The sequence below is a fragment of the Archocentrus centrarchus genome, chromosome 5 (assembly GCF_007364275.1).
Source record: "Archocentrus centrarchus isolate MPI-CPG fArcCen1 chromosome 5, fArcCen1, whole genome shotgun sequence".
NCBI classification, from domain to species: domain Eukaryota; kingdom Metazoa; phylum Chordata; class Actinopteri; order Cichliformes; family Cichlidae; genus Archocentrus; species Archocentrus centrarchus.
Window position 1 is genome coordinate 18,031,870 of NC_044350.1, and position 25,374 is coordinate 18,057,243.

The 25,374-nt window shown below is 40.5% G+C and overlaps 2 protein-coding genes across 2 annotated transcripts in view; both read left to right on the top strand.

Moving 5' to 3' along the window:
- Positions 1-103: 103 nt before the first annotated feature.
- Positions 104-7,528, top strand: LOC115780411 (prostacyclin synthase-like). The gene is made up of 10 exons (XM_030729586.1): positions 104-226; positions 817-940; positions 1,207-1,382; positions 1,777-1,920; positions 2,303-2,430; positions 3,586-3,767; positions 5,283-5,439; positions 6,237-6,418; positions 6,790-6,941; positions 7,070-7,528. Exons 1-10 carry the CDS (start codon positions 168-170, stop codon positions 7,218-7,220), a joined length of 1,455 nt encoding a protein of 484 aa, XP_030585446.1. The 5' UTR covers positions 104-167; the 3' UTR covers positions 7,221-7,528.
- Positions 7,529-8,366: 838 nt separating this feature from the next.
- LOC115780944 (potassium voltage-gated channel subfamily B member 1-like) overlaps positions 8,367-25,374 on the top strand; it is a 39,235-nt gene continuing 22,227 nt past the window's right edge. The window contains exons 1-2 of the mRNA XM_030730405.1: positions 8,367-8,664; positions 9,456-10,121. Coding sequence (XP_030586265.1) covers positions 9,567-10,121 — 555 coding nt within the window. The 5' untranslated portion in view covers positions 8,367-8,664; positions 9,456-9,566. The remainder of the gene's footprint in view (positions 8,665-9,455; positions 10,122-25,374) is intronic.

Here is a 25,374-nt window from a genome sequence, read left to right on the forward strand (position 1 = left end):
GTTATACGTGCTTTAAATGAAGTGAATGACGCTTGAGTAACTCGTGTTACTGGGTCACGGTCTTTTGAGTGGCAGGTAATTCGCATTATGACGCAGCTGAGAAGATAAATGCTGTGAGAGGTTTCCGGAGACTCCAGTGGCACTGTGAGCGCACACTTTAACGCGAGATGATCTTCACCATCCTTTTGCTTGTTCTGCTGATTTTTATTCTAACGAACAGATGGAGGTAAGTAACTTATTCACCCATATGTGGTTTTTTATACTCTTCGGTCTAACAATGAATGAAGTGCTGTTGTAAAAAAACTTTTTACCTGAATTTTAATGCGCAATCCTCGTAAAGCGCATCCAAAAACGTGTTTTTGGATGCGCCGTTCCTGTTAGTTTAGCGGGTTTTCCCTGCTCCACTTTGCGGAATGCTGTTAATCCGTGTAGCTAAATTTAGAAGCATCTCTAAGCTTCGCACCTCGCAGGTTTTTGTTTTTGCTTTGAGGGAATTACGAACCATAAAATCTATGATGCAATGGCGACTTTCCAGTTAATCCCCGTTAATTTTACATAGCATTTTGTCTACAGCAGGGTTAATATAAATATATTTACAGCAGAGCTGTAAAGAACACTTGTGGCCACAAACACTGACAGCTCTGGAAGACTAAATACAAAAGTTATCCATCTTTCCGTGACTATGTTTCGTTTTGTTCAAACATTATACTTTGTTTCGAGGAGGATATTAGTTACATATAACTGTAGCAACATGCCATGTGTAATGATTTGATAATTTATTTATTTATTTGCTATTTATTTATGTATTTATTTTAGATCCAAGAGGGAGCCTCCTGTGGACAAAGGAATGATCCCGTGGTTAGGCCATGCACTTGAATTTGGAAAAGATGCGTCCAAGTTCATAAACCGAATGAAAGTGAAACATGGGGACATTTTCACTGTGAGTTGATTTATATTTGAATTTATAAATGCATGTTCAGATACATAAGGCACTGTGATTCTGAAATTTTTTTTGAAGTGCACTAATAGCTAGTTTTCCATGAAGCGGAATCTTTAAATTTTTGATTTCATTCAGAGCTGCCACCCTACAGAAACGTAATAAACAGGAAGGATTTGTCTTTATTGTGTTCGGTGCCTTTGCTAAAACAGACACACGTGTTTTCAAGACCATGTACTCAGTGTCCGCGTTGGCTTTTGGCTCTACAGGTGCGTGTTGTTGGCCGTTATGTGACGGTGTTGCTGGATCCGCACTCCTACGACACAGTCCTGGAAGACTCGGGTTCCCTGGACTTCGCACGTTACGCACAGGTGCTGATGGAGAGGATCTTCAGACTGCAGCTCCCACATAACCAGCTGGCTAAATCAAAAGAGATGATGAAAAGGTATTAAAGTAATTGCAAACACTTATTTAGTTTTCAATTTCATTTTTATGTCAACTGGGAAGTGAGAATGATGGTGGAAATTCACTGGTTAAGTTTTTATAAATGGCAGCGCTGTGGATATTCCTGTTGAACAGCCTGCCCGTACTTTCTATTTTGGGAGGTTTTAATTTTCTGTCATGCAAAACTAACTAGTGCACAAAGTGATGCAATCTTTCAGGTTCATTGTTGGTCACTGTGCCTTTACTAATTACAGTGCTTGAGTTATAATTAGCTCCATCAACATATTTTTAATGTTTCCTAAAGTGTCTTTATAATCAATCACTGTCAGCTGATTTACATGACTCTCCTCAGTGAAACTGCAGTTAACCTTTTCTTTAATGGTTCTTATCTGTAGGCACTTTGCGGGAATTAATTTGGCCGCTCTAAACAGCACCATGAGCAGAAACCTGCACGCCTTGCTGAAAGCAAAGGCGCACCGGAACCAGAAAGACTGGAAAGAGGAGGGACTGTTTGACTTCTCTTACAGCTTGCTATTTAAGTACGAAAGACCCGTCCACCCACACACACACACAGACACACACATACGCAACCACGCTGTTTACTACGTCACAAGAATGTGAGCATGTCAAAAGCCAAACAGTTTACAAAGTGATCCATCCTGTGGTTATGTGTTTGTAAACCCAGCAAGATAAATGTAGGATGACCACACTGTGTCATACAAATGTTTGTGATCACCTTTCCGGTTGAACATTTTTAGCAAAGCAGATGTGACTCACATCAAGTCTTACGTGATGAGTACTGTATCAATAGTTGAAGTAGGCATAGACATGGGGGAGTAAATGGAAAAGTGTAGTTTAAAATTGTCATGTGATGATTCTCTTCGCACATTCACACATTTTGTGTTTCTTCTCTCTCTGCAGGGCGGGGTACCTGACGCTGTTCGGGGGAGAGCAGAACAACAACCGCACAGACCCTTCGACTGTCTACGAGGAGTACAAGACGTTTGATGGTCTCTTAACCAAAATGGCACGAAGCACACTCAAACCAGGTACAGAGGAGATAAACTTCAAAAGCATTTGAAGAAACAGTTTCCCCCCAGAATCAGATATACATGTTTTTCCTCTGGCCTACATCTTTTGGCTGCAGAGGTTTCTGCCTTCTCTTAAGTATAATTAGTTGATACACCAGAAATCATGACCTGGATGCTCAAAACAAAATATCTCAAACTGTGTTGTGAGCAGTTTCATGTAGGAACTACTACACCCATGAGCAAAATAAGGGTGAAGCTACTCGTCATTACAGCTCAGCCACTAGGGAAGCTGTGAATATTCACATGAAGTCGAGCTGTCACGAGCTGACCCTCCCATCACAGGTAGATGTATGCCTCCTTCCACAGAGTGATGTGGTGGATGTTCTATAAATATAGTTCCTGCATGTAACTGCTTGCAACAAGGTTTGTGGATTTTATTTTGGAGTAACCGGATCATGTTGCGTTTTTTAAATATATTTTTATGGCGCTTTGGCCACCATAAGATGAAGCCTCCATCATATTCAAGAGGAGGCACACATGCCGAAACAAAACTTGGCAAAATAATCCGGATGGATGAACCGCACTGCTGGCTGGGGAAAAAACATGTAGATTTAGAAGTTTCTGTTTAACTGTTACTAAATAAATAGTAAAAGAAGCGCTGCAAGTCATGAGTCAGCAGGCGGTGTTACTTGACGTTATATGTCGTCACTGTTTACATTGTGTCTCAGTTAATGTGGTTTGACATCATCAATGAGTGCTCCCTGAGATTTGTTTTGTGGTTGCCATGGTGGGGTTTGCTAACTCCGGTGCTTACATAGTGTCTAGGAGTTTGTTTTTCTTAAGACATGAAGAATTTATGGTTCATCAACACAGACAGTACAGACTGTGATGTCACTCTGCTAATAGCTTGCTTCATTATCACAACACATACCTCATTGCCCTGGGGCTTGGCTCTCTTTATATACTGTGTCACTGTGTACAATTAAATCTGAGACAGTCAATACTGCATTATTATTACGTACCTTCACCAGTCGTGCATGTCATAGCTGAAATGTTTTTCCTTTCATACTCCTTGTACACAATAGCATATTTTTGTCTGGTATTTTGTTCAGTGGCATTTACTATAACCCCATCAGTCACTTATTCACTCAGTGATGTTTATCTGTGTAACAGAGGAGAAGAAGACAGCACAGAGTGTTCAAAAGAAACTCTGGGAGCTTCTGACTCCAGCAGGTCTGACTGATGAATCGGGGTCAAGCCCTTGGGTGCACGCCTACAGGCGGCTCCTGCAGGAAGATGGGACGGATGAGGAAATGCAGAACAGGGCTATGCTGATGCAACTCTGGTCCACACAGGTGAGTGAGACACCAAAGGACCTGTTTGTGCAAACAAAAGGCTTCATACGCTAGAACTTAGTCACGATGAACGCAATAACACTGTCACTCTGTGTTACTGGTTTTTGTTCCACGTGTCCAAGGAATCGTAAGATGAGTCCAAAATAAAGACATACAGATGCAGTATCGTTGTTTGGCACATGAGGGTGCTGTTCACTTCTGCTTAGTGGGCAAGGATTCAGCAAAATTAGACAGCTAGTGATACAAAAATGGAACACAGTGTCAGTATTGAGAGCACTTTTCAGTGCTGTTGCAGTACTGACTGTGACTATTTGTCGACAGGAGAGAAACTGCAACTGTCTAGCACTGTAGTGCAGCTGAAGTTATTTTTATTCAAGAATCAAAACAAAAATAATTAGTTTAAATTGTTTCAATTTCTTTGGTGCCTGATCATGTTATCAACCAGCATGTACATATTTAAAAAAAATGGTAATTTTCACATTTGTAAAGCAAAAAGTATTTGCTATGTTGGTGTTGGCCTTTGGGATTTGAGCCGAGCTGATCTTAACTTCTTGAAGCTGGACTTTGCACTGACTCGTACAGCCTCGCCTGCAGCCCTGCTGGAGGGGTTTATTGCATCAAAGATTTATCACACATGGGTTTTGGCCTACTCTGCGGGGTGTTTACCCTTTTTTGTCACTCTGTTTTATTGCTGTTTAATTACTTTTTAATTCATAACTGACAAATTTTCAAATTACTCAAAAAAAAAAAATTCAAATATGTTTGAAAGATGTGCTGAAGATTTGCTAAACACTTAATGCTGCAACTACAAATGGTATGTTAGGAAGCCAAAAAGAAAAAAATATTAATTTTAAATATAAAGAAAATATTTGTGTCTGGGAAAGATCTTCCACACTTAGTATTGTGATACATGTGCCAGTAGTGTGGATAATATCATGTCCTGATGACAAATCTTTTAAAGGATACACAAGTGCTCTCATCAGCAATGCTTATATTTGGTAAAGTGATCATTAATAGTCTTAATAGTGTATTTGTAATAACCTAACAGCTAATTTTGTGATTAATTTATTCCTGGATAATAGCACTATAGTTTGCCATAAAACTGAATACCTTCAATGTCCTGCCCTTGGATGCAGGCAGATGGCAGGGGACCTTGGGTTTCCAATGGCTTTCCTTTTTAAGTAAACCATTACAGCACTGTGCCTCTGCCAGTAGTGAGACAATCCAGAGAGTGGCTCTTCTCATCCCAGACACATGAAAGGAAGATATTCTTTGTTTATTTTTTATCCAGAACTAAAAATTCATTAACCTTTTTTTGTTTTAATGGAACTTCTATTTAATTGAGAATGATGGCTCGTTATCACTTCAACAGAAGGTACATTTATGTAAGTACTCTGGTTGCTGTGTGATGTTTTATTTGCTGTTACCAAATAGCCACCTGCGCTGTCACTATGCAACGCCAGAGTGAGAGACCTTATCATCATCCTCCTCATGTGAGTCTTTGTTTGTTTCCAGGGTAATGTTGGTCCTGCTGCATTTTGGCTCTTGGGCTACTTGTTGACAAATCCTGAAGCCCTGGTGGCAGTAAGGAGGGAGTTTAGCCAGATCTCACAGATGGAAACCACCACAGGGACTCCTCTCATGGACAGTCAAGTGAACACCCCAGTGTTTGGTAAGGGCTTTTCCTCCCGACTGTGTAAACAGTAGGTTGATCATAGTGTCAGAAAAAGATAAAAGAGCAACGGTGTTCAACATAAACAAGATGTTTACGTTCCTTTCCCCCTCCCTTTAAGCAAACCTTCCTTTTTATTAACTGTCCATCGCAAACAGTAGGTTTGAGCAGCAGGTGGGCGGGGCTGCTATGTGGCTGAGATGACTATAATAGGGATATTTGCTCTTAGTGACATCATATAAATCCAAAAGTAGAAAAAAAATGTCTAAAAGTGTTCAGAGGAGTCTGAAGTCTTAGGCTCACAGGGATTAATTGTACACACACTAATTTTATTCAGCCACATTTAATATGTGCATCTACCATTGCACAGCAAACAGTTACACCACGGCGTTAACCACCACACTAACAAATGGCATAATAGGTGACAGACATCACTTATGGCCAATTGAGAATCACCAGTTAACCTAACATGCATGTCTGTTGACTGTGGGAGGAAGCCGGTGTACCCACAGAGAACCCACACAGCCACAGAGAGAACATGCAAACAACAGAGAAAACTGAATCCAGGCCCTTCGTGCTGTGAGGCGATGGAGCTAACCACTGCATTACAATGCTGTCCTTTTAATGGTGGCACTTTTAAGAGCACCACCACAGTTAACAAAAAAAAAAAAAAGAGAGATGTATACATGGCTGGATGGAAACTCAAAATAATTGACCACATTAGTAGCTGAAAAATATGTAAAAATCATAAAGTAGAGAAATACTGCAGTTAACCAACCATTTCTACCCCTTCTCAGATAGCGCCTTGGAAGAAGCACTGAGACTCACCGCCGCCCCCTTCATTACAAGAGAGGTAGTTCGGGAAAAGATTCTCTACATGGCCGATGGCCGAGAGTACCTGCTAAGAAAAGGAGACAGGGTGTGTTTGTTTCCCTACATCAGCCCTCAGATGGACCCTGAGATCTTCCACGAGCCACAGGTTTGTCTTTCTGCCTTGTTTCCAATCTCTACTCTATGAAAATCTTCCTGTTCTGCCAACACGAGTAGCAGTAATTATCTTAGGGACTGATTAAAGGCAGAGTTAAGTGTAATTAGCACCTGTAGTTGTTTATGTAACATGGAACCAATGCCTACACAAAGCTTACCTTGTGCTACCCAGTGAGAGGTCAAGTCCGAGCTGTGGGCCAGAGGGATTAGCGGAGCAGGTTGTGGGAAGCGCATAGCAGGACATAGTTAGGAAATAAATGAAACTGGTCAGACAAATGCCATAACATTTTAATGATAGAGACTCTTTTTTTTTATGATTGCTTGCATCTAATATCTGCTTTGCAAAAACTGTTTCCTTTCCAGAAATACAAATACGATCGCTTCCTGAAACAGGATGGATCAGCAAAGAAGGATTTTTATAAAGGAGGGAGGCGGCTGAAATATTACACCATGCCATGGGGTGCAGGGACCAATGGCTGTGTGGGAAAGCAGTTTGCTATCAATACCATCAGACAGTGAGTGCCCTAGATTTATTTTTACTAGATAACCTTAGGGTCGTTGAGAGCCTCAAAACGTTCCACAGCAGAGTTTTAAATGTCTGCTCCAATGCCCTAATTTTGTTTTATCTGTGTTTACTCTTCAGGTTTGTTTACATGGTGTTGACTAACTATGATTTGGAGCTCTGTGACCCAAATGCTCAGATGCCAGAAATAAATGCCAGTCGTTATGGATTTGGGATGCTACAACCTGAGGGAGACTTGCCTGTTCGATATAAACCTAGAAACGCTCACTAGGAAAATGAGCAAGAACAAGAATTGCCTGCACATTTCAACATAAAAACTTTGTATATAGTGTCCATATGCCCTTTGTGATTTAGTGTTTTTTTTTTTTTGTTTGTTTGTTTGTTTGTTTTATTTATGTAATAAAGTGTGAAATTTTTTTTTTGCTTTCATTTTTATCAATGAATAATCTTGTAATTTTGTGTCAGACTCCTTTAGAGGGATTTTTACATGCCCTTTCTTTACCTACCATTATTATTATTACTATTGTTGTTGTTGTAAATAAAATGTAATAACTTAATAATATATTGATAATTAATATTAATTAAATGTTGATAAGGCATTGAAAATTGTCTCTTTTTTCTGAGTGGGGGGCAGAGACTGAGCTTAATGAGGAGACTGTCTGTAATGTAAACACAGCGAGTAACACATGTGTCACTAACATGCCTGCTGTTTGCAGGGTGAATCAGAAGTTTGTATTTCTATGTTATTTGGAAAGCAGGCAACATAAAAATTCAAGTACTATACAGGTCTTCAAAGAACAACATCACTGTGTGTTATAACACTTTTTAAAAGTTCATACTGTTTTTAAAGTATGAACACAAGCATGAAATTGGGCGACTTAGGCCCCGAGAGATTTGGCCTCAGTTTAATTGTCTTCTAAATGTGTGGATTAATGAGAAACGTTTGCAATACATCAGGCCAAGCCACAGAACCCAGCCAGCCAGGTTGTCCTCTCCAAGATTGATTTAAGTAGCCGCCACTCTTCCCTAATACCAGATACTGTATTTTAATATTTAGGAAGCACTTAAGGATCGAAAGTAATATTCCTGGGGTACTTACAGCTTGCCTCTTATTCATTGTGGGTTAGGTGTACGGTGCATTTATCGGCTTTGAAAGACATTTGTTTGATTAATGCTCACTCCACAGTTTATCTAACCTACAGGAACTTTGTGAAAGATCATACTTTGTCTGGCCGAGGGTGTGAGCGTTTTATTCTCAGTATTTGCAAGTCTATAACACTCCCGCACAAAGCGGTGATGCACTGAGCCATGACTCGCTGCCTGGGTCCGTGAGGGTTAACTTTACACAGGCTGCGCCGCTGGAGGAGCCTGAGTGAAATCAGCCCCTGCAGGATCCCGCTCACAGTCAAAGGCGTCGGCCAGCACGCACGCACGCTGTGAGCAGGTGGAGGAGAGATACTAGGAGCATTCCCGACTACTTACAGGAGTCTACTTGTTGATTCGCCTTCGGAGCGATGCACACGCCAGACTGGACATGTTGATTCCGATGTAAAGCACTTATAGTTTTCAACATGTCGGTACGCAGTTCATGATGCCCCCATCAGCTCCTAAAAGAAAGTCGAAGACCTGGAGAGCAGTAACAAGTTTGAACGCGTTTACTCTTGAAATGTTGCCGATGCCGCTCCTGGAGGTGAATCGGGATATAAGGAAGACAGGTGTGCATTACATTTATTTCTTTGTTATATGCGACACTATTTGAGCTTCTATTTAGTTCTTATAAGCTTTGTGGCTTTGTAGCGGACTTCGAGATGCTGTGTCCTGTCCGTATGGCGTTGCTGGCCATCACTGGAATATGTACGGGCTCATGTAGGTTACTTAAAAAAAGTGCAGTTTTGCCGAATGAGTCAGATGCGCGCATATTTGACTCACGGCATGTTTGACTTAAGAAAAAAAACACTTTATTTATCGGGACAATAGCTGCTCTTTTGATAATAACTTGTCATTATGTAAACCCCGTATCACTTGTAAGGACAGTCCACAGCATGGTTTTAGAGGATAATACGGTGTGTTATGAGCTCTTAATCAAAGTTGATAATCGGCATTAGTCCAGCTTAATACCAGTCCAGAGAACAGTTCAACAACGCATGCTCATAACAATACATAACACAAGTGCCTTTGAGTCGAGATTGATCACTGGGACGTTTCAGCACCAGAGTCCGTGGACAGCGGAAGACGGCGGTCCTTGGAGTGATGGACGTTTCAGCACCGGAGAGCGCTTGCAAGTGGAATCCAGTTTATCATTGGCCCCGCTCCCTCACCCGCCTTCACCCCGCCACCCTTGTCAGCAAGAAAAGCGGCTGTGCCTCTTAAAGCTGATTAAAATATCTATTTCGTTCTCTGATGAGTGGATAAACCACCTGACATTGCTATTGTAGGACACCCGCAGTGCCGGTTAAGCAGCATCCACATTAATTTCCCCCCATTTTTTCTTCCTCTTTTTTTTTAGGCAAAAGAAACCAAGGGGGACCCTGATGCGGTCATCTCTAGGACCATGTTCCCTTAATCCACCATCCTGCATCTTCCAGTGTTTTCAAGTGACCGAGTAACTTGAGTGAAGATGATCAAAACAGGACCTCGATTGGCCACCGCGCTGCCACCGGATACAATCGACATCATCCGCAGCAAGACCCACTCCCGCCGGGTAAGACTCAACGTTGGGGGTCTTCTCCATGAAGTTCTGTGGAGGACGCTGGATAGGCTGCCCCGCACGAGACTGGGCAAACTACGAGACTGCAACACTCACGACTCTATCATAGAGATATGCGACGATTACAGCTTGGATACCAACGAGTACTTTTTCGACAGACACCCCGGCGCCTTCACCTCCATCCTCAACTTCTACCGCACTGGAAAGTTGCACATGATGGAGGAAATGTGCGCCCTCTCGTTCAGCCAAGAGCTGGACTTCTGGGGCATCGACGAGATCTACCTGGAGTCCTGCTGCCAGGCCAGATATCACCAGAAAAAAGAGCAGATGAACGAAGAGCTCAAAAGAGAGGCCGAGAACATGAGAGAGAGGGAAGGAGAGGAGTTTACTACCACGTGCTGTTCCGAAAAGAGGAAGAAACTCTGGGACCTCTTGGAAAAGCCAAGCTCATCATTTGCTGCTAAGGTAGTGTGTGTGTGTGTGTGTGTGGGGGGGGGGGGGGGGGGGGGGGGGGGGGGGGGGGGGGGGGGGGTATACTAGTGTTCACTTTGGCATGGCAGAACAGGTGGAAGTAGTGGGTCACCTGGGAGATTGCGGCTGTAGTATGCAGCGTGAAAGGCCTCTATTGCTTAAGTTTTCAATAATCGTTTGTCCATATTTGGATCCTGTCGACTGAGGTTTAAATTTAGAAATCTGCTAAAGAGTAAAACAACAACAACCAAAAGAGAGAAAGAGAGAGAGAGCATGAATTCCAGTTTAACATTGAGAGGCTGGCATAAATCTCTCTTTGAGACTGGCCTGATCTAATGTCTGACTTTTTTTTGACCTGAGCCTGTGCTTTTAAGCTGTCACTTCCTGCAGCTGGAGCACAGAGGGCAGAAAAAATGAGCACTGGATAGAGAGAAAGGTGTTGTTGTGCTCAGAGGTGAGCTTCAAAGCTGTCTGCAAAGTTGCTTATTCATCACTCTCTATTCAAATTCAAAAACTGTGGAAACTCATTTTGTTAGTTTCCTCTAATCAATAATCCAAAGCCAACCAGGTGCACTTTCCTTGGAGAAAATCCTGGATGCTGTTTTCGCCGGTAAGTCAATTAAAACCCCCTTTTGTCTTTTTAGATGAAAACATGACAACTTTCATTATTCCCCTTCATAGGTTTCACTCTACAGTGTCTCTTGGGGTAATTACTGAAGGTTTGTTTTTAAATGGCAACAAGGAGGATGAAGGGTTTCATCCATGTCATAGCTGCAAGAAGCATCCATGTGCAAATGAAGTATTTTTAGACCATCACACAACACCTCCTCCTTTCCACTGTCACCCCTCTTGGCTTCATTAGCCACCTCTGTCTCATTTCCAGTTCAGTATTTAATCTTCCAGCTCATTAACAGGCTCATAACACGCTGCAGGAACAAGAGAACTGCACTTTGCCAGATCAATGAATGCTGTCATGTTAACAACATTTTTAAGAGAACCAACTTACCAGAGATGTGACCAGGTCAATATTCACTCTAAATGTTTAAAAAAAAAAAGATTATATATTGTAGTACAAGTGTTTTATGGACTATAGAAAGTCTAACTTTTTAGTTACTAAACAGGATGAAAAGTTTTGTTTTTCCTGAATGAGTTTACTGCCACGGATGTGTCAGCTCAAAATGTCTGAAATAAATTTGGAAGACAGGAGGATGCCTCCCCTATGGAGCAGTATGCTAAGTATTTCAGAAACAAAAGATCTTGTGGTGATATCATTACTCAAAGAAATTTCAAACACCTCCTCGAACAGGGGTTCCTGCATAATTTATGTACCTCGTCTATTCAAAGAACCTACTCTATCTCTGACCTTGAATTCCTGAAGCTCCTAATTATTTGTCTTTAATATTCAGTCACATTGCTCAAAGACATCATGCCCCATTATGACACTGCCCTCCATTTTTATGCTGCATGCCAGACCCTTCTGCCAGCACAGGAATGAGCAAGCAAAAGCTGACTTTTACCCATTCTTTGTTAAACTGTGTTAACAATGAAGCTTCCACAGATCATGTTTAAAAATAAAGCTTCTGTTTCCAATAAAATGTTTGACACTGAGGGTGTTACAATTTTTCTGAATGTTATATTTTGCTGTATGAATTTAAGGAAATTGGATAAGTGGAGGACAAAATAAGAAGTGTTAGGCCTAAAAAAAATCATCCACAGCAGATGAACAGTATCTGAAAGTCATGTCCATTGAAATAAGAAAAAAATCCAGCAAAGACTTGAGAGATGATCCATCTACTGTTCACTGAAGCTTCATCAGAAATGGGCTCAGTGGAAGGGTAGTTGTCAAGCAACCATTCTTAAGGAAGGAAAAAAGGGAGGAAATTACACAAGAACTGGACTATGGAGTGAGGAACCCAAATTTAAAACTTTTGGTTCACATCGTCATATATATACAGAGGAGGTCAGGAGAGTGGTATAACACTGAGCATCTACAGCCATCTGTAAAACACTGTGGAGGCTCTGCTGTGGTTTGGGGCTGCAGCTCAGCCAGTGGGGTTGGGAATTTTGTAAAAATTGATGGAATTATGAACGGCTCAAGACTTTTGCTAGATAGATAGATAGATAGATAGATAGATAGATAGATAGATAGATAGATAGATAGATAGATAGATAGATAGATAGATAGATAGATAGATAGATAGATAGATAGATAGATAGATAGATAGATAGATAGATAGATAGATAGATAGATAGATAGATAGATAGATAGATAGATAGCCTTATGTATTACATCTGTAGATGTTGGCCACAGTAAAATCACTTTGCTGTATTATGCACCTTGTGAATGTAAACTAATTAAATGGGCTTTATTTGTACATTAATACATGATATTATAAACTTGATCGCAGTCAGAATACATGTGCAAATACATGCTTGAATCTGAATATTTACTCAGCTCTGATGCTGTTCCCTGTGCTCAAATGAATAGAAATTATGAAACAAAGATCAAGAGCATGACCAAATATTAATAGTTGTCTCATGTTTACATTGCAAATTCACGAGTTGCAAATTCCTGATAAGCTTTATTATTTATGAATAATCAGTTCCATCTTGCATTTGTGCAAAATATGAAGAACAATTTCCAGCTCGTGAAGTGCCTTTAGGTTCTTTACATACATTACTGTATGTTTCAGCATTGGCCCATGACTGTTCTCCACTGAGGCTGTACCATCGGGCTTAAATTTATTACACAGTCCAGTACTTTGAAATAGCAGCACAATTTATGTCCTTCCTCCGCGCTTATACTAACACTGATCCTGAAGTAAACACATAAGAACTGTACATGGTGGACAGTATATACAGTTATGGGGCCCAGAAACATTTGGAGGAAAGAGGCTTGAGGGGAGTAGGTGTTGTTTGACAAGCCATTTCCTTGTGGTGTATTTTTCCATATGTGAAAGAGAAAAGAATAAAAGTCCTGCTGAGGTTAAATGGCAGCCATTAAATGCAATCTTGTTTCTAAAGCTTAATTGAAAAGTTCCATCAGTTAAGTGGCTAGTTCCCAAACACATACTCTGCCTCATTTATTTTTCAGTGCTGATAAATTTTTTATTGCACATTAACAATGCTTGACTTAGTGCCAGAGAGATAAGGTGTGATACAAAATATCTATAACCCTGGATATCTTCGTTCTGGGCCTTTTGGCATTAAAACCTCCCGCAAAATACACATAGATATGAGCTTTCTCTCTCAGACAAGCCTTTTTTTCATATCAAAGCAGTGACAGATACATGTAGCACATCATGGTTTGCACTCATGCTTGGGAGTGTTATGAATAGTTTTACAAACAGTTGAGTCTGCATTTGTAATGGGTCCATCCTAAACAAAAACTCACCAGTAATCATTCCAACAGTAACAAATAAGCTCTTGTTGGTCCAGGAAAGTGTATACTGAAGGTTGTACTGAAGGTTTAAAGTTGTGTGGCCCAGTGACATGAAAGAGTAAGAAGTTGTGAATGAAATCAAGCCATGTAATACAGCAGATCCTGGCATGCTTCTGCTGCTCAGCTCTCCCTGAGGGGCAGGATGGTCTCAGAGGAATCACGATCAATCAATAAATCACTAATACGGGATTTGGCATCGAGCAGTCTTTGCTCTAAAGTGTGAAACTATTTGAAAAACAGAAGTTTTCTCAACATTTTGTGCCAAAATTAGCTTTCACCAAAATACCTCATGACCCAAGTGCTATTGTTTACCTCTAACAGATCAAACAATCAAAGCATTCATAATGAAGATTTTATTAACATTATTTTGAATGCCTTAGTTTTGTTTTAATATGCAAGCAAGAGCCCAGTTTATAGAAGGATCAGAAGACAAACATATAGAATAGATGAAGATAGCCAGATAGCCTGACCAGTGGAGATGAGCATGATAGCTGTCACCAGAAGTGACCACAGACTAATCTTAAAAATAGAGAGGGTATCTGTCTCCCGAATCCAATCTGGGAGCTGTTCCACAGAAGAGGGGCCTGAAAGCTGAAGGCTCTGCCTCCCATTCTACTTTAAAATACCCAAGGAACCACAAGTAAGCCAGCAGTCTAAGAGCGAAGTGCTCTATTGGAGTGATACGGTACTATGAGGTCTTTAAGATAGGCTGGGAGCTGATTATTCATGATCTTTTATGTGAGGAGAAAGATTTGAAACTTGCTTCTGGATTTAACAGGGAACCAATGAAGAGAAGCTAATATGGGAGAAATATCCTCCCTCTTTCTAGTCCGTGTCAGTACTCTAGCTGCAGTATTTTGGATCAGCTGAAGGCTTTTCAGGGAGGTTTTTACGGCAACCAGATAGAAATGAATAACAGTAGTCCAACCTAGAAGTAATAAATGCATGAACTAGTTTTTCAGCATCACTCTGAGACAGGATGTTTCTAATTTTAGAGACATTGTGCAACTGCAAGAAAGCAGTCCTACATATTTGTTTAATATGTGAATTGAAGGACGTATCCTGGTACAGTGTTACTGGAGGCCAAGGTAATGCCATCCAGAGTAAGTATCTGGTTAGACACCATGTTTCTAACCACCAGACATCTTAGACTGCTTAAAAAGTTGAACACATAAGCCACAGGAAGCCATAGTATTTGTCAAATAATTGTACAGAAAAATGCTATCAAAGGGACCAGCACTACAAAAATGCTCAAGAACTCAAATTCAGCGACAGTTAGTGTTTAGCTGCCTGCTCCTGTTGACATCCACCGATCATTCAGTGAATTGGGCTGGTTGTGGAGGAAGCTTGAAGCTGGCAAACTGCAGTTTTAGACACTTCTAGATTGGCTTAATTTTTCATTCCTGGAGGTTATCATTGGTTTTGGGATACTGTAAAACATTTAAAGTAACTTAAATTGATACTGCAAATTCCAAATGCTATGAATGTGACATGTTTTATATTTTTTTATACACATAACTTAAAGGATAGTTGCTAGACCATGAATATTACTTACAAACTTAATGTAAGCAGCTGCAGTTAAATTTAATAAAAAAAAACACAATAATGCTTGTAAAGTTTTCCCTAAACTTGAAATATAAATTGCAGTCTTCTCAAAGCCTTTCAGTGCTGCCTCTATACCCGCTGAAGCTTTGGACCAGAACAGGATACTGAGCAATAAAAACTGACACTTCTTCCTTTTGCCTCAGCAGAAGCTATTTGAACTAATTGCATGGAAACTTCTCTTCCCAGTGAGCCAGAGACAACCATGACTAGAGGCATTTAGCTGAACTTCTTAGCGCACATCAGATATGCCCGAATTACTTCTCTGTAAGCACTTTGTTGTGTTGTTTGTGAAGTCTGGGATCACTCTGTGTGTCTGGGCTATTGGCTCAGAGTGCGGTGCTCCACTGTGTTCTGTTACCTGCTGTATATGCACCCCATATGGCTTGGCAAATTTTTTTTCTTTTTTTTTTTTTGTATGGATGGGAGGAAATCAGTGGCAAACATATTAAGATATGAAGAAAACTGGGTTTATTTAAGACACGCTTTAAGAGGGTCTAAGATGTATGACTTCCCAAGAGCTATTGCCTGCTGATACTGTAACTCTGCATAAGGGAGTTCACTCCACCTCCAGTAGTGTGTCACACAGGGAACACAGGAGGATCAGAAGAGATGTGGCAGTACAGTAATTGTGACTCTATTGTTATTTTCAGCAGGAGCTTTGTAATGGAAAAGAGAGCTTCCTCTGTCTCTGTGCATCTCTTTCTCACCTTTCTCATGCTGCACTCAAAAAGAAATTCATGCCCAAATTACTGATTTTGTTACATAAGTTAAAACACAAGTAAAACATGAAAGTTATCGAATTTGTATACATTCAGTTTATACCAAGCATTTTTTCTTTAATGATTATTTAAATAAGTAAACATTTGATTCTATATATTTTAGTTGATTTTACTAAGAGTTATTGCTTCATGTTTATGAGGGCCAGGAATCCTTTTTTTTTTCTTTTGAGTGTGTTTTTGTGTGTAAATGTATGTTGAAAATCGTGCTTAGGGCTATAGAACAGTCTGCATTTTATGAGTTTCTTTCTGGAGTTGTTGCAAAGTGAAGCAGCTCTTCTATTGTGCTTAGGTGAGCTTTCAATTGCCATAAATCAATGCTGCACAGCTTCACAGCTGCCAGGCTTGATTGCAGTGCCATATAGCATCAACTGGGATAACACAGAGTCACGAGGAGTGTTTGGCACATTGACAGAGAACAACAGAGTCTGTGTGATTTTCATTCTCATCCTTGCTCCTCTCTCATCCTCACTGTCTGTTTCTACTTTTCCTTTTCTCCGTCTCGCACTCTGATTATTCAAATGCAAAAAATCTGATCTTCATATAACCAATCGTGACTGTACAAACTGTGAATAAAGATTGAAAGAATTTTATAAATATATTAGTTTTATCCATGCAAATGCATAAAGATAATAGCTATTCTCAGACTCACACTTTTAGGTAAATTCCATTTAATTCCATAAATTGTTACCCTTTACATCTATCAGAGTAAGAAAACCTAAAACTGTGGCCACCAGTTTTAGCCACAACAGCAAAGCTACAGGCTGTGGATAGGCCAGTGCTAGAGTGGTCTGCATTTTTGTGTTCACTCAGAAGAAATCTAGCTTGCTGTGCAGTGTCGACCACACAGGCTCTAATTAAGCTGTGCTGTAAACTGAGAGAGACATTAGCATCATTGATCTATAACATGCCTTTGATTCTCTTTGATCAGCTGGTGGAAATTCACCTTAGGAAGTAATCGTCCCATCAGAGTGGCTGCTAATCTATAGAGAAAATCTGCCCATCTGTGAGCTGCAGAGATGTGGATTAAATTGTTTGTGTAGCGGTCACAGTGTGTTCTATATGCATCTTATGGGGTAAGCCTAAATGATTTATCAGAGACTTCAAAGCATTATGTTGCAAGCAGTGCTTCCACATTGCGTAAGAGCTAAGGTTTAGCTAAGGTGCCTCCTGAAAGTTTTGTTACTACTTTCTGTTGTAAAAAAAAAAAAAAAAAAAAAAAAGTTGAGATCTTGAAGAAGATCCCGCCATCTGCAAATGACTTCCCTCATTGACGAAGGTGCCATGTTTCCAACACACTGCTCAATTTGCCTGCCAGCAACTGTCTTCTCCTTCTGGACCTCTTTGACTAATTATGTGGCTATACAAATCTCTCTGTGCACAGGCTTGCTATGCATTAGTCCTGCATAACCATGCACTGGTACATATATGTTTTCTACTTGAGGCAATGACATGAAAAACACCAAAATTAGTTTGGGGTTGACAGCAGCCACACGAGTTTGCACAATATGTTAGTGAGTTCAATTAGAAGCTCTGCTTAATTAAACACCTCTGTCATATGCTCAGTGTCTTCCTCTTGAAGCAGCTCTAATAATTGTATTTCTTATTTTTTTTTCTATTTTTATGCATCACGTGATTAAGTGTAAGTGAAAGGTTAATAATTGCTAATCAGCGCTTGCTCATTACCATTAACAGTTGCAGCTACAGCCACCTGTTTTCAGTTGAAAAGCTCTAAAAGCGCATTGTGTACAGCAGCTTTCTCCCGCCAGCCAAAAATGAACACTCAGTTGGGAAACAATGAGCCAGATGTTTCCTTCAGGAGTTGGAGAAGGGCAAATGGAGAAGAGAGAATACTGAAACATGACTTCATCTGTGCCTGCTGGGAACTGTTAGCTGAAAAGGTTTTTTTTCATCAACTTTAAAGGCATTTCATTTACAATAATAATGATACTTGGGATGAAATACTCTGGTAATGTGAGCAGGTAGAGTTAATAAATATTGTAATTTAATAAAGCAAAGAGTGCTTCTTCTACTTTTAGAAAGAGGTAGGGAAATGAAGCCTTCTGAAAGCTTTCATTGCTGGTTTCCATGGAGAGAGGTGATCTACTACGCTACATTAGCTTATCACACAAGACAGCTGGGGCATGCACACACATGCGCCGCACATCCTAACTATATGGCATCTCTATTTGGCAGACCTACTAAAGCCGTGCTTTATTTTTAGTACAATGCCTTATCTTACTTTTCGTATGTTCCTCGCTGATGTCGTTGGGTTTGTAGCTGTAGAAGTTTTCACTGATGCTGACATTTAAAAGGTGACAGGTCAATAGCGATGGGATGGGGGCATGACTACTTTACTCCAGAACTTCATTCATTATTCAGGCAGACTTGTCAGTAAGAGAACATCACTCAAGAAGATGCAGAGTGGTATGGGGACCGTGTGGTCATCCGCAGAGTAAAACAGAACTTTCCAGAGAGTTGGACATTTGAACCTGAAGTCATTTCCTGCAACAACTTCTTTTTCATGCTACGCTTGCACTCCACAGCGAGGTTTTCATTGCTCCCTTGGCGGGCTGTGATTGAAAAGGTCAATTTCCAGCAACCCTTGAAGAAAAGACTGGCTAATGTTGTGAAATTCAGTTTTCAGTCCGATGCAATTTTTTTTGACAGCAGATATATTTTATATGGAGCTTAAACCTGTGTAATCCATCTCTGAGGCATCACAGACTGTTCTTTACACGACTTGACTTTTCTTCTCTGCCTTCATCCTAACTGAAGCGCTACATGTGCTTTACCTCACACGTCATCAGTTAGTGACAACAGAAAAAGATGGCTTGTGCATTTTTAGCCAACTAGAACCATCATTATGCACATCTCATCTTCAAGCACTTAGCTTTTGAGCAAATAGTGAAGAAACATGATTAAGTAACCGAGGAAGTTCAGGGCTCATCTGATTGGCAATCCTTATTATTTTTTTGAGATGGTTTAATGGTATCAAAGCTGCAAACGTCTGATTTTTCTCCATCTACCACAATCCAAAGAGTTTAACTTGTTATTATTAGAAATTCTATATCAAATTAACAGCTGCAAATATGTAACATCCACAGCTGAATTTCATATATTGATCCAAAAGTTATTTAAATTTCTTAATGGTGTGGTATGCCAAGTCTAGTTATAGCCCACTGATGGCTCTAAAATAAATTGCACATTACACAAAACAATCATTTGTGTCCTGCACAAAATAAAAATGAGAAACAACTGATGGTTGGTCTTAAAGGTCTCAGCATAACCCTATGCTAACTAAAGCCCATTTTTAGAGCATGTGTGTCCTTTTTCTTCACAGCTTTTCATTGAGAAAGGCTGACACTCTGGCATTTTTCTGATAACACATTTATATGTATCTACATGTAAGTTATATTTTTGTCTCACTCTGTGTTGGATGGTAAGTTCATTTGCAGCTACAGGCCTCTGGACTGTCGCAATGCATAACAAGTGTCGCTCTGCCCTTTTAATGCAAGCAGCATAAATCTGTGGTGTGCTTTCCTATCTGTAATAGTCAGTTAGCTTGGGAGGATCAGTGCTGGCTTTGTTAGGGTAGAACAACCCCCCAGTATCACCCTAACCCTAAATGTCTACAGAACTTTCACTTTTGACCCAAACTTAGCCTGAATTTAGCTCAGACAACTGTGTTAGGCATCTTCTGGAGAACAGAATATTGCTCTATGGGATAAGGTGTAATCCAAGTTGTATTGAGGTAGTTTCCTTTAGGAAAAGTGCTGCTTTCTTGATATTGGCTCTATTGGCAAATGTTTGATTCTTGAGGGGGGGAAAAAAAGCTTTCTAAATGGTTGATTCTCAGAGAAAGAGAATACAGAGAACTGTAGTATAATTACTATCCTGCAGTTTACTGCTGAGCTGAGTGTACGGTATCTTTGGAGCAATGTTTATCTCTTGTAGGCTTCCTATTCGAGCTGCGACAGGTCACATGATACACAGGGGTAGATGAGGTTCAGCCCACACATTCAAATCAGCTGCTTCCTTCTAGATCCATTAGCTTATTGTTGTGTGTGCCTATCATGACAAGATACGCCTCTTTAGAAGAAAGTGTAATGTGGTGCAAAAAAAACTGTGGTGAAAAGGTTTTTACAAAAACAAACCCACTTCGGCACGACAGTGTGTGGAGATTCAAAGTGCTACAAAGAACAAAGTTCACATTTCCTTGGAATAAAATGCAAACGTGGTATTTGAAGTCCCTCGTCTTTGAAGGCAGGAGTAAATCCACGTGCACGCAGCTGCTCGCAGGAACTTGCAGTCTGAGTAACTGTAATTACGTGAACTTGATACAGAACCCAACACCTAAAAGCTCCATGGACAAACGGTCAACAGCATGGTTGAATTAATTAACTAATCACCTGCAGAGTCTTGCTGTGGGGGTTTACCACGTCTACCATGCTAGGCAGGCTGAGTTAAAAAAAAAAAAAAATCAGGTTAAAGATGTGCTGAGCATATAACCTTGCATCATTTTCATCGATGCTTGTGCAGGACAGTAAACAAAGCAGACAAGATCCTGGTGCAAAATGCAGTTTCTAAATGAACCAGAGGGGAAAATGGAGACAGAAAACTGGAGTTTATAGAGCCTTTACATGGGCACTGGAGCTCTTCAGGTCTGGTTGGTTTCAGTGAAAATAATATGAGAGGTTTTCCTGGTTCTCATCACCTCTCTGTTTGTCTGTTTGGAGTTATAAGGTTGCACAGTAGCCTGCGTGATACTAAACGTTATGTAGCCTACTCTATCTAGCGAGAGAAAGAGTCTTGGGGAGTTCAGTTTGATTTCTGGATCAATGCAGCCCCCCACTCTCTTTGATTCTTATGGAACAGAATAACTCATTCAAACAGAGGGAATCAATGATGACAGGCAGAATGAAAACTTGCCTGTATATGTGGGTTTTTTTTAAACAAAAGCTAAAAAAAACAAAAAAAAACCCACACAATTAATTTCCATTAGAACATGTGACATTGTAGTATTTTCAACAGTTTTATCCCCAAAGGAGATGTACTATATTTTTTATAATGATGTTTACACAAAGACGTTTAGAAGGATACTGCAGGGGAGACGGAGTCCTTAATATTGGACAGGGTGTTGCTCAATCCTAATGAGGCATTGCTTGCAAGAAGTTATGAAGCCACCTCAGAGTGACATCCAGCACAGCCCTACCAGATTTTCTACCTTAGCACAGTAATAGCATTCTGTTCCCAAGGGGCTTCTATAAATAAATACGCTGTCATACACATGTACACACAAACGCAAGGGTACACAAACACATAGGAGTGCACAGTTTCCCATCTTGTCACCGGCTTTCTGCTTCAGCCTGTTATTTTCACGCTCATTCTCCCCGTGAAACACACGCACACTCACATCTTTAAATAGACACATTGATGTTGTAATTTAGTTGATTGTTAGTGACAGACTGGAACCTTTTTTTTTTTTCTTTTTTAAATTGGGCTACGTCAAGCTATTTGGCAGTCATCTAATTTCACCATCAGCGGACTGTCATACTCAGAAGTGTGTTTCATGTCTAAATCAGCAGAAGGTACAGCAGAGGTGTTCTTTGATACTGAGGCAAAGACAAAAGAGGGAGTGTGAGCGAGTAAGACAGACTGACACTTAACTGATTGGTGTAATAGCACAGTGCCTGGAGACGGAGAATGGTCTGAAGGTGGTGTTTTACAGTGCACTCACTCACTCTGCTTGTAAAGGTGAGGAAAGAAATTTAAATAAATGCCCTTTTTGTTTGAATTTTTATACTATTTGGGAAATCTGCTTTTTTTTTGTGAAGAATATGATATGAAGACTGTTACTTCTCTTCTCTGATTAGCTTAACTTAGATTGAAAGATTGAAGGCGGGGGTAAAATTATATGTTTCTGTCAACAAAAATCAACAGCAGGGCGCAGTAACTTCTTTGCATCTACACAGATGACGTATGAACAGCTACAGTAGGTCCTGATGAGTCACAACATTAAAACCACCTGCCTGATATTGTGTAGGCTGTCTTCATAGAACCAAAACAGGTCTGAGCCAAAGGATTTGTGGGGACAGGATTTCTGGGCTGTCCTGTGAAGCCTGCAGACATTGGCTGGACATCCTTAGGTTCCTGTGGGTTGCACCGTTTACAGCAGAGTCGCATTTTGGTCTCTTTGTCCTGATCAACAAGCCATTTCTGGACACAATGCCCAATTGGGTAGCATACGTGGTCTGTAACACTGTTTGGGTGGTTGGTATGTTCCAACTTAACATCCACAATAATGGCAGGAGCAAAGGTCTCCCAGCAGAGTATTGTTATTCACTTCAACTGTCAGTGGTTTTAATGTAGTGGCTGCTCTGTGTGTCCCCGCACAGCATGTGGGTGTATGAAGAATTTTTCTGGGTCAACAAAATTGAGGCTGATTTTGCTTCTTTTTTTTTTTTTTTCAAAAAAAAATGATATAATGTTATATTTTTCCTGCATGAGAGTAAGTGTTGGTTCTGCTGCCAATCATCTGTGTATTTTATCCTCCAGGCTTCAAAGTTGTCATCTAGTAAAGCAAATGTGAAAACAGATGCACTCCTAGGCCTGCCAGTCAAATAGTGAGAGAGAGCAAAAGTCAGTTCAAAATATGCTCAGTTCAAAGTGAACACATGGTTCTGTGAGGAAGGATCAAAGGTTACATCTCTGTGGTATTTGTATGCTAATATTGATGGTAATTATGTAAGACTCCTGTGGCGTGCTGACTGAAGAGGAACTAATGCTGTAATTACATTGAAGAGTAGTGCTTCGGGTAGCACAGTAGTGCAGACAAGCCATACGAGGCTCAAAAGAACACCATAGTGGTACATGACTGCCAGGATAACACAGAGGAAGTCCTTAGGGAGCAGCTGAAGGCAGTGCACCTCCTCGGGTAGTTCACCTGAGCCCTGTGGCTACTCGGCACATCAAATTACTGACATGCAGGGGTTTCTCATTAAAAGGACCTCGGAAAGATTGTATGCATCCATGCGAATTTAACTGCTGTCCTTAGCATACCATGCTGAAAGAACCAGTGAAGCTGATAGTCAGTGCAGAGTAGGTGGATTGTGTGAGTTTCAGTCACTATCCCACTAATCTCCAGGCAGCAGTCCCAGGTGTCTCTGTTTTCTTCAGTCCACTGCCAGAGCCTTAGCCTACTCGCTGTTCTCATTTCCCATTTCTCCACCTACCAGACAACAGTCACAAGCACATCAGCTTACCTCTGTCTGGTGTGTGATATAGGCCACATATATAGGCATGTTAGTATTAAGTGGGCCAAGCAGGAGAGGAGAGGAGAGGAGAGAAGAGGAGAGGAGAGGAGAGGAGAGGAGAGGAGAGGAGAGGAGAGGAGAGGAGAGGAGAGGAGAGGAGAGGAGAGGAGAGGAGAGAAGAGGAGAGGAGAGGAGTGGACCAGCTGATACTATGTACCATCTGTCTCTATCTTTCATAATGCCGCCTTTGCTCCCTTCTTTCTGTTCCATTAACTGTATGTAAAAGATGGAAGTATACCCCTTTAGAGTGAAGCAAATGTCCAAGTGCCTTAACCCTTTAACACCGAGCACATTGTCACTGACAAGTTAGAAATATGATTATATACATCCACGACTCCACTGCTCTATACACCGTGGGGGGGGGGGGCTGCGACAGACTGGCAACCTGTGACAGCTGAGATAGACTCCAGCAGTTCCTGTATGTGTAATAATGTAGACAGCCCTGTACTTTATATATATATATATATATATATATATATATATATACTTTATATAGTGTAGCTAAGTCACTATGTCCGTTTAAAAAAAAAAAAAAAACTAAATTTTTAAGCCACAAACCAGCAGGTGATGTCGTGATAACTATATCCATCTTTTATGATCTATTTTCTGTTCTTTTTATGGTTATTAACATTACTTACTATATGATATGTATTAATGTCTACCTCAAGCAGCTTCTTCTTCCATGTGAACAGAAGATGGCTCCTGTGAAAACTGAGCAGGCGTGATGTAAATTGAATGGTTAGTGATCCATGGGAAACATGACTCCCTTGTTGTTAACACATTTGTGGTTCCAGATGCAGCTCTCTCAGGACTGAAACACAGCCTGAGCTTAGACAGTGTGAAGATCATATTAGTATGAACCCAAGGAGTGGAGCACAAACTCCTCAAGTTTTCTGTACACACTTAGTACTATTAATTTTTTTTAAAACAAATTGTGTTCTTTAGATTTCAATTTCATGCAGTTCTGGATAAAAGCAAGTTTCTCAAGTAGTGACTCCCACTTCCACTACCTTTTTTCAGTACCACGAACATGTTTTTTTCCAGGCTTTCCTGTGTCCAGCCTTTTGACAGAGTTTCATTTTGTTTCATTTTCCTATAGGACTTTGTTAGACACAGCCTGGCCTTTCAAACCCACCTTCTTTCCCTGGTTGTTCCCTGTAGCATCTAAGATATCCACAAAGGGTCTTATACTTTTTGGGACTTGATAAAGTAGTTGTGGTAATGGATAAACGATATCACTCCCAACCCCCTTGTACTGCTTTTCCACAGACAGATTTCAACAAATGTGACACAGCAGCAGTTGGGGTCGTTCTGTGAAAAGAAAGTCATGGAGGACTGAGTCTGTGGGCTGTATTCTTGTGGTAGCCCCTCCCATACCTACTGGGTGGAAAGGGGGAAACATTAAAAGGACCCCAGAAAGATCCCTGGTCAGGTCCTCTATGCATGACATTTACCATAATTTTTTTCATGTGTACACTTAATGTTGTGAAAGGGCATATTTTAACTGATCCGTAAACTGACCAAGTACTGTAAGTGATTCAACCCAACCAATAAACAAGTGAAAGTGAGTGAGAGCAAATAGAAATTACAGTCTCATCATTCTTGTGTTTGCACCACCACCATCCTTCCTACCACCTTATTTGGGCTTGTTGGTTTTTCAAGCAGAACTGTTTGCTGTCAACATTCAATATTGCTGTGGCCAGTGCATCAAAACACCTTTTCTGATGAATGAGATATGAGTCAATAAAGGTCCTAAGTTTTTGGGCTACCACAGGCTTGATGGTCACAGAGTGTTGAAACATGAACACCTAGACCCTAGTAATCATTCTTTTCTTGTGCTTCTACATCTACTAAGTTTTCTAGTTTTTCTGCATGCACCTGCTTTTGCAGATTTTGCAAAACAAGATACCTTTGAAATATTTGTGAGCATGCACATTGCTTCAGCATTTGCCATGAATCAAATATCGCCTGGTTTGTTGTGCGGCTGCGACTTGTAAGTCAGATAAATAATAAGCGCCCTTGTGTTTTAAGGAGTTAAGATTGACTGACTTTATCTTGCAGTGATGACAAAGACAGCATGTCCAAACTATTCACATCTTTGTAGCCAG

Coding starts and splice junctions, on each gene's coding strand:
- LOC115780411 (XM_030729586.1), top strand. CDS start 168: ATGATCTTCACCATCCTTTTGCTTGTTCTGCTGATTTTTATTCTAACG. Junction 227..816: donor ATTCTAACGAACAGATGGAG/GTAAGTAACTTA, acceptor TATTTATTTTAG/ATCCAAGAGGGAGCCTCCTG. Junction 5,440..6,236: donor AGTGAACACCCCAGTGTTTG/GTAAGGGCTTTT, acceptor ACCCCTTCTCAG/ATAGCGCCTTGGAAGAAGCA.